This window comes from Caretta caretta, chromosome 6 (assembly GCF_965140235.1).
Source record: "Caretta caretta isolate rCarCar2 chromosome 6, rCarCar1.hap1, whole genome shotgun sequence".
NCBI classification, from domain to species: Eukaryota; Metazoa; Chordata; order Testudines; family Cheloniidae; genus Caretta; species Caretta caretta.
Genome location: NC_134211.1, coordinates 39,011,634 through 39,021,457, shown reverse-complemented (window position 1 = coordinate 39,021,457; position 9,824 = coordinate 39,011,634). Strand labels below are relative to the sequence as shown.

General features: G+C 39.5%; 1 protein-coding gene and 1 long non-coding RNA gene across 2 annotated transcripts in view; one reads left to right on the top strand and one right to left on the bottom strand.

Moving 5' to 3' along the window:
* Positions 1-864: 864 nt before the first annotated feature.
* Positions 865-9,531, top strand: LOC142072513 (uncharacterized). Its single transcript, XR_012668911.1, has 2 exons — positions 865-1,710; positions 6,306-9,531. It is a non-coding gene; the product is annotated as an uncharacterized LOC142072513 (long non-coding RNA).
* Positions 2,862-9,824, bottom strand: part of CSTF3 (cleavage stimulation factor subunit 3) — a 77,023-nt gene continuing 70,060 nt past the window's right edge. Inside the window, exons 18-21 of the mRNA XM_048853467.2 lie at positions 5,721-5,874; positions 5,165-5,259; positions 4,945-5,005; positions 2,862-3,548 (exon numbers count right to left, since the gene is read on the bottom strand). Coding sequence (XP_048709424.1) covers positions 3,346-3,548; positions 4,945-5,005; positions 5,165-5,259; positions 5,721-5,874 — 513 coding nt within the window. The 3' untranslated portion in view covers positions 2,862-3,345. The remainder of the gene's footprint in view (positions 3,549-4,944; positions 5,006-5,164; positions 5,260-5,720; positions 5,875-9,824) is intronic.

The following is a 9,824-nucleotide window of genomic DNA, read 5'->3' as shown; positions in this document are numbered from 1 at the left end:
TTACTGAGGGCTATTAGAGAGAAGCATTTCTTGCTCTTGTCCTCAAGCCTTGGTACTACATTTCTCTATACCTTTGCGTAGTGTCAGTGTGATCTTAACTCTTTTGTGTATTAGCAGTGGATGCTTTAAACCTATTACAGCAACTGGTGCTCTTGAATTATAATAGCCCAAATGCTGTTGCAGCTCCCAATATTACCTTTTTGTGTAACCTATGTTTTGGTTTTCACCTGAACAATTCCTGTGAGAGATGAAGGTTAGAAAACAAACTACTCTGCTTGTGATATTCTTGTTAATGGGATCTAAGTGTACAGGTCCTAAATTGCTGCTCTTTGTTTATATTTCAGCAGTGCCCATATTGTCCATAAATGCAGTGATTTACAATCTTAAAAATAACAGTGCTGGGGAAAAGGATACAACCCACAAAGTGATCAGTACCTTTTGCTAGTACCACTACATCCATTTTTGTTTGATATGGGTGCAGTGGTATGGGATAGGGAGGAGGGACATAGCTGAACTGTTCAAGATTTGTTTTTTTAAATTGAATTTTTGTTTTCATTTTCACACTCCTCTGTACATCCTGGTTCTCAGGTCATCAGCACAATTTCTAATGCAATTTCTAGCCCAGTTCTATAGATTCAAGTTCAGTGAAAGCTCCCAAACTTCAGGCTACTTAATCACTCAAAAGGTTTGAGGGTAATTTCAAGGTAGGAACAAGCCAGAGACTGATGCCAAAATGAGAAGTAAGGGTCATGAGCTGATATGATGTGAAATTGAGGATTAAGGCTAACATTTTCAAACCTGGTTCTTGTGTGCTCAGCACTCCTGAAAATAAAACTACTTAGACACCTACACCAAAGATTAAGTGAGGAATAAGCATAGCAGATGAGTGGTGACTGGCACCATATGGCTTTTGTGGGTGAGCTTTATTTATGTTGTGCTATAGAAGGCCTGGTCTACACTGTGTGTGGGGGGGAATTGACCTAAGATATGTTGACTTCAGCTATGCTATTCTCTTAGCTGAAGTTGTGTATCTTAGGTTGACTTACCTCGTGTCCTCACGGCACGGGGTCAACTGCTGCTGCTTCCCTGTTGACTCTGCCTCTCGCAGCGGTGGAGTACAGGAGTTGATGGCAGAGCAATTGGGGATCAATTTATCATGTCTACACTAGGTGTGATAAATCTGTCCCTGATAGATCGATCACTACCCGCTGATCTGATGGGTAGTGTAGACGTACCCTAAGTGTTTGGGAAATCCTGCACAAAGTTCCAGACTTAAACTTTAGTACCTCCCAGAAAAACTACTTGATTGCAGTGGAAGAGTGGTTCCCTACCAGCTTTGTTTAAAAATACATTGGATCTGTTCTGGCTTTCTTAGTACATTTATCACTGTGATAACTGCTTACTTAGAAACCCACCCACAAGCTTAATGCTAAAACAAGCCTATAGAAACAATCGCTCCTGAGCAGAGACTGCATGTGCTTAGCATCCATTGAGTAAATGCTGCAATAAGTACAATGTCAGGATGGGTGATTCACTGTATGGATAAGCAATAGTCAAATACCAAATTGTCTGGATAAATGTGTACTTGCTTAATGTAGGAGATCATCACCCCCATTTAGGCAAAGCTGCAAAGTCCAGATGTCCACAAGTGCCAGCTCCTGCTTACTGTTCCCAACACACACCAGGGCATGTTGCCCATTGCTCAGTACAGTAAGTCGTTTTTCTCAATATTGTGTTTCGGTTCCTAAAGCTTTATTGACATTTTTTGTAAAAGCTATCTGGGCAGCAGGCACATTGGTTGAGTGGGGGGTACTGCATTAACCAAGAACCAGTGACTCCATGTTTGGGCTTTGTCAGTCTTGCAGATAGTGTAAGTTGCTGCTGTGTTATGTTTATTTTGGGCATTTGTTACTTACTACTAAACTTTTTTTTTAAATGTTACTATGTCACATTTTGGTTACTTTCCCCAGGTGTTCTGATTGATTGTTCGATGACAAGCTAAACTGAAAAATAAGTTCAGATAAGTGTGGCAATGTAAGCACTCAGGCCAGCAACTAGAACCTGATTCAACTTCTTTGTGCTGCTTCACACAACCACATTTGTTCCCCATTCTAGGATTCTGTGCCAAACAGATCAGGGGCTACCTCTGTAAATATCCCCCTCTACACTTTACCTTCTCTCCTGTCAAATGAAATTATGCTTTTGCAGGTTACTAAGCAATTCCTACTGCAAATTCAACTTGCACACTGTGAAGAATACACTTTACTGGCTGAATACGTCCACCTCTTCAAATCTCACTGGCACCCCTAAACTACAGTTATCCACATCAATGGTTGGAATTTAAGTTTGTCTTATGTAGTAAGAGCCTGTATAATCTGGAGAAAAAATAATGCTCTAATTATTGAAGTGCAATGTGTAATATTAAGGTGCAAGTTTTTAAATGCAATCTAAGATGTACAATTACCCAGAATTTGCTTCTAAAAGAACCATGCACCATTAACTATTTGAAAAAGACTGCAGTGATTTAAAAAAAGAAACAAAACACTTAATGTTTAATAGCTTGTTTTTGCCTGTAAAGACCGTAACTATGGATAAAATTAATGCAGGACTAACAGTGCTTCTGGAAATTTCAGTATACAGAGTGTGCATCTGATGAACTGACAACACAGCATGATCAGTTTTTTCATTTTAACTTACTTTGGAATGAGGAAATGTACTATCTTCCAACATTTTGGGGAGGGAGCAGGACTCTGAAAACATGAGGAATTTACCTCCCAACCAATATGTTTAGCTGAACATCTCTTGGGAGGCTGCTTTGTTTGATTGATGTAAGAATGTATACATAAAATCCAAATGAGGCATGAAGTTATTGATATCTTTATTTTAATGGAATGTTTTTTTCCATTTTAAAACTACAAAACAGATTCCATACATTCTGCCATAAATAAAAACAAACAATAAGGCAGGACACTACATGAGCAAACTGAGAACAACTGTTTTCCAGGAACTGTGAATTAAAAATGCTTCACAATTATAAGCCATCCAGTTTTTAAAATAAAACTGTTGAAAGCCCCCCAAAACTTCAAGTGGTAGATGTTAACACACTTGAAGAGGAACAAAATGCAGTTCAGACATTTTGTGCTATTCTTGAAAAACCTAATTTTGTTTAGAGCACTTTCTAAGACTCTGCTCATCAAGAACCATACAGTATAAAGAGGCACCACAGTAACAAAACCTCATGGTGGAGATGTTTGTTAAAAACGGTTGTCCCTTTTTAAACATTTGACATAAGAGGCAAAAAAATCTCTTCATACAAGTCTTTTGCAGTCCGATTTGGAACCTGTTTCATCGGATTCGCTTTTGCTGTCGTGCTCTGTATATGTCATGTACAGGAGGAACCACAGATCCCTTCTCCTCTTCATCATCAGAATCTTCATTTGGTCTCTTGACAGCTTTATTGAACATGGTATTATTTTCCACAGGTCCATTGCCTTCCACAGTTAATTCAGGCAGGCCTCCAGTAATTATTCTTACAGCTTCATCAACAGCTTTGGAAGAAGAAAGATTAATTGGCTTCAGAAACAAACTGGGTTTTCCTTGATAAGCAAAACAAGTCAGCAAGTTATTAAGCTGCCCTGGACACTATGCAGGTGTACTGAGACGCACTGCTAAAAACAGAACAGAAATGTGTCACCCTTTGACATCACATGAGTCAGGATTTCCTACTACTGCCTCTGACAAAGGATATGCTGCTGTTAAAGTGTGTTGCCGAAGGGGGAATAGAACTCACACTGAGTGGTGTAGCTTAGTTTGCGAAAGCAGGACGTTTTAGCTTTGAAATGTTACATTTCAGAAACTTCCTAACACAGCATTCCTTCCACGTTTCTCAGTCTCTCTTAACGTTTCTGTAAGATGGTGCTTGACTCGAATTTAACTAACAAGGACATGAAAAAAGACCGTTCATTTAAGCCACTGATTAGATCCACTGCACTTTGGACAATGAAGAATTCTGCCATTTTACTCCTTACAAATATTTGTGAGAGTCCAGGATACTGTCATTTAAAAAATTACTTCACTTTAAAACAACAAGGCACCTTCTCCATTTAGGGAATTCTCAAAATCTAAGTCATCTCACTGGATGTCAATCTTGCAACAAAAATAATGAGTGGGCTGGAAACTATACTGCATGGGAAAACATCTTCAGGGAAAAGTCAAGTGAAATGTACTGCTTTGACACTTGAGTCACTTTGGCTGCATGCTACTTTCAGAAAACATCTCAGGTGGAAACTGATGTCCAAAATGGAAAACAACATCTTTAGTATCCTTGCCTAAGGTGACTTTCTCCTGTAACAAGCAAGACTTAAGTTTTAGTTTCAGGTCTGGTCACTTGCTCCAATATAGGGTGAAGATACTGAGAAAGTTGCACATTAGATCTCACAGCAGCCCCATTGTGGCATGTTCTACTATAAGCATTAGGGGACCAGACCCATAAAGAGACTCTTGATCCATTCAGATCTCTTGTTGATTATACAGCCCCATTCTGAATGGTTAATGCATACTCTAAAATGGCCAATGCCTCTTAAGTTTGTGAAATGTGTACTTGGGGAATGAAAAGGTGTGTGCCCAGGTCCAGGCCTGAGGGGCTTTTATTAGCTGAGTTATGAACCATTCACCTCAGGAAATGATAATGGGAAAGTTGTAGAATTTTACAGCAGCCCTAATAGAAACAATAATGAATCAGAGAAATATACTGACCCAATAATTCTCATTTCTTTATTACAGGGAAATCTCAAATAATCAAAGGGCAGCACGCAGCAGCGTAATCTCAGTACAGACTGCTAGGCAGATTTCTTGTGTAAGAGGATATACAGCTATCCCCACACTCACCATGCACTGCCGTGTTGCTACTTCAAGGACACAGAATAAAAATGGAGAAAAACTTACTTTCTGGCATTTTGCATCTTCGAAAAATCTCCATGAGTTCATCCACTTGCACAAAAGGGCCCTGTTATTGGAGAAGAATTTAGATGACTGACTGGGAAATACTTACACATTACTGGAAGCATTAAGTAGCACAGTATATATAATTCATTCGTTAAAGCACTCTACTGGAGTGTATGTACCAGTTGGGAAGCCTGTGGAATATTTAATTATTGAAACAAACCTGAAAACACACAGGTGGTGGGAGGAGTTTCATTAAAACTACAGCAGCTGGTGGGACTGGAAATACACCACCTGGCACAGGATGCAAACCTGGAGCTATTGAGGAAAAGAACAGTATAAATCAAATGTGAATGGCAGAGTAATTCAAGCTTTAGAGCTCTTCTATCTGACACAAATGAATAATTGGCAGAAGTACATTTTGTCATTGTCTTCAGCTATCTGAATCCTATAAAACAACCTACAGCATGTTAGCCCTGAGGCTTCTGCTACCCTTTCTCATGCTTACCTTAGTCTGGCCTCTGTTCAGCAAAGACTTATGCCTATCCCAATCCAGCAAAGCACTTAAGAACCAACTTAACTTTAGATGTGCGTAAATTCTTTTGAAGTCCCAATGGGATTTAAGCAGATGCCTAAAATTAAGTCGGTGCTTTTCTGAACAGGAGCCTTCATGAGTATCCCCATTAAATTCAATGGGATGGCTTGATGTGAGTTAGGGGGACAGTAACAGGCCCCTGAACGAAGTCTCCAACCTTAACATGACTAAACTCTCGACTTACGTGCTAAATGTCTTGGCTGAAATGGAATCATCTGCTGTGTGTCTGGTTTTGGGTATTCAGGTTTTCTGTCCACTTCATCTTTTAGAACAGGCACAATAGAAGGAGCCACCACAGGGTCTGGAATTATGGTTGCTAACTTGGCACGTGAGACATCCTGAAAACAGAAATTAGAGAGCACTGAACCAGGGAATTTAGTAATGTCATGTTTTAATTTACACAAAACAATATCATAGTAGGAATTAATGATAGAATGACAATCTCAGCTACACTTTTTCTAATGCTTTCTGAAGACATTTGTTCAATCTATTCAAACTTGGGTGCCTTCGGAGGTTCCTGGATCCTATATTTAGACTATGACTTATATGTATTATAGTTGTGCCTTGAGGCCCCAGCTGAGATCAGGCTCCATTGTTCTAGGCACTGTACAATGACTTAGGGCTTGTCTAAATATAAGTTGTACCAGCTTAACTTAAATGGGTTTAAAAACAGTTAAACTGATAATCACTGTGTGGACACACTTTTATATATGTTTAAACCTGACTTATAATGGTTCATCTTGCATCTGCAAAACATTTTCTCTCTCAGATTCATAGATACTAAGGTCAGAAGGGACCATTATGATCATCTAGTCTGACCTTCTGCACAACGCAGGCCGCAGAATCTCACCCACCACTCCTGCGAAAAACCTCTCACCTTTGTCTGAGCTATTGAAGTCCTCAAATCATGGTTTAAAGACTTCAAGGAGCAGAGAATCCTCCAGCAAGTGACCCGTGCCCCATGCTACAGAGGAAGGCGAAAAACCTCCAGAGCCTCTTCCAATCTGCGCTGGAGGAAAATTCCTTCCCGACCCCAGATATGGCGATCAGCTGAACCCTGAGCATATGGGCAAGATTCACCAGCCAGATACTACAGAAAATTCTTTCCTGGGTAACTCAGATCCCATCCCAGCACAGGCCATTAGGCCTATTTACCTTGAATATTTAAAGATCAATTAATTACCAAAATCATGTTATCCCCTCATACCATCTCCTCCATAAACTTATCGAGTTTAATCTTAAAGCCAGATAGATCTTTTGCCCCCACTGCTTCCCTTGGAAGGCTATTCCAAAACTTTACTCCTCTGATGGTTAGAAATCTTCGTCTAATTTCAAGTCTAAACTTTCTGATGGCCAGTTTATATCCATTTGTTCTTGTGTCTACATTGGTACTGAGCTTAAATAATTCCTCTCCCTCTCCGGTATTTATCCTTCTGATATATTTAGAGAGAGCAATCATATCTCCCCTCAACCTTCTTTTAGTTAGGCTAAACAAGCCAGGCTCCTTGAGTCTGCTTTCATAAGACAAGTTTTCCATTCCTCGGATCATCCTAGTAGCCCCCCTCTGTACCCGTTCCGGTTTGAATTCATTCTTAAACATGGGAGACCAGAACTGCGCACAGTATTCCAGGTGAGGTCTCACTAGTGCCTTGTATAACGGTACTAACACCTCCTTATCTCTACTGGAAATACCTCTCCTGATGCATCCCAAGACCACATTAGCTTTTTTCATGGCCATATCACATTGGCAGCTTATAGTCATCCTATGATCAACCAATACTCCAAGGTCCTTCTCCTCCTCCGTTACTTCTAATTGATGCGGCCCCAGCTTACAACTAAAATTCTTGTTATTAATCCCTAAATGCCTAACCTTACACTTCTCACTATTAAATTTCATCCTATTACTATTACCTCAGTTTACAAAGTCATCCAGATCCTCCTGTCTGATATCCCGGTCCTTCTCTAAATTGGACCCCAGCTTTGTATCATCCGCAAACTTTATTAGCACACTCCCACTTTTTGTGCCGAGGTCAGTAATAAAAAGATTAAATAAGATTGGTCCCAAAACCGATCCTTGAGGAACTCCACTGGTAACCTCCCTCCAGCCTGACAGTTCACCTTTCAGTAGGACCCGTTGTAGTCTCCCCTTTAACCAATTCCTTATCCACCTTTCAATTTTCATATTGATCCCCATCTTTTCCAATTTAACTAATAATTCCCCATGTGGCACGGTATCAAATGCCTTACTGAAATCTAGGTAAATTAGATCCACTGCGTTTCCTTTGTCTAAAAAATCTGTTACTTTCTCAAAGAAGGAGATCAGGTTGGTTTGGCACGATCCCATTTTTGTAAAACCGTGTTCTATTTTGTCCCATTTACCATTGACTTCAATATCCTTAACTACTTTCTCCTTCAAAATTTTTTCCAAGACCTTGCATACTATATAGATGTCAAACTAACAGGTCTGTAGTTACCCAGATCACTTTTTTTTACCTTTCTTAAAAATAGGAACTGTGTTAGGGGTTGTACCGCATGATTGGAGAATTGCTGAGTTTAGAGATTCATTAAAAATTCTTGCTAATGGGCTTGCAATTTCGGGTGCCAATTCCCTTAATATTCTTGGATGAAGATTATCTGGGCCCCCCATTTTGTCCCATTAAGCTGTTTGAGTTTCGCATCTACCTCCATTCCCATTTGTCACGCTACCATTATCCTTAAGATCCTCTTTAGCCTTATTAAAACCCGAGGCAAAGTATTTGTTTAGATATTGGGCCATGCCTAGATTATCCTTAACCTCACTCCATCCTCAGTGTTTAGCAGTCCCACTTCTTCTTTCTTTGTTTTCTTCTTATTTATATGGCTATAGAACCTCTTACTGTTGGTTTTAATTCCCTTTGCAAGGTCCAACTCTACTTGACATTTAGCCTGTCTCACTTCATCCCTACATGTTCTGACCTCAATAAGGTAGCTTTCCTTGCTGATCTCTCCCATCTTCCACTCCCTGTATGCTTTCTACTTTTTCTTAATCACCTCTCTGAGATGCTTGCTCATCCAGCTTGGTCTACAACTCCTGCTTATGAATTTTTTTCCTCTTTCTTGGGATGCAGGCTTCCGATAGCTTCTGCAGCTTTGATTAAAAGTAATCCCAGGCCTCCTCTACCTTTAGATCCATAAATTCTTCAGTCCAATCCACTTCCCTAACTAATTTTCTTAATTTTTGAAAGTCAGCCCTTTTGAAATCAAAAACCCTAGTTGCAGATTTATTTTTGTTAATCCTTCTTCTGTTCAGTTTGAACTGAATTAGCTCATGATCACTTGAACCAAGATTATCCCCTACAACCATTTCTTCTATGAGGTCCTCACTACTCACCAAAACCAAATCTAAAATAGCATCCCCTCTAGTCAGTTCAGCAACTACTTGATGAAGGAATCCATCAGCTATCACATCTAGGAAAATCTGAGCCCTGTTATTATTACTAGCACTCGTCCTCCAGTCTATATCTGGGACGTTAAAGTCTCCCATGATCATGCAGTTTCCATTAGTATTTACTTTATTAAAAACATTAAAAAGGGCTCTATCCATATCCAAATTAGATCCCGGCGGTCTATAGCACACCCCAAGCACTATCACAGGGGAGGTTCTAATAGTTTTCTTCATCAATGTGATTTTTGCCCAGACGGACTCTGTCTTATCCATTCCATTGCTTCTTATTTCTTTACATTCTACCTCATCATTGATATACAATGCTACTCCATCACCGTTACCTTTATTTCGGTCTTTCCTAAACATCTCATTTGTGGAAAGAGCTGAACCATTTTAGCTGAAACTTCACCAAAAAAACAAAAACCAAAGTCAGCATGAGGCCTGCACCCAGCATTGGAAATTTCAGCACAGCAGAAATTTAGCAAAATTATAGAATACTGAAAACAGTATCCTAGAATGGAAAATTTTAAGCAACCTTAATTAAAGGCATTGCTACTTGCACCATCTAAAACATGTGGTTGTGTCATATATTGTGTGTATTTATAAACATTTTATGTTTTAATAATGTGTGGGGTTTTTTAAATTTTGTTTTTAAAGTATGAGTCCACAAACTCAAAGCCTGAACACTAGCCCTGCTTCCACCAACCATGATTATTTGTAATCAATGTTTGTTTAGGCCCAGTCCTCCATATGTGAGCAGTTTGATTGAAGCCAATAAGCTAGTTCTCATAAGGAGTACTCACATGAAGCAGGCTCGCATGATCAGGTTCTTTATAAACAATTTTGGAAAACAACAAGTGACTC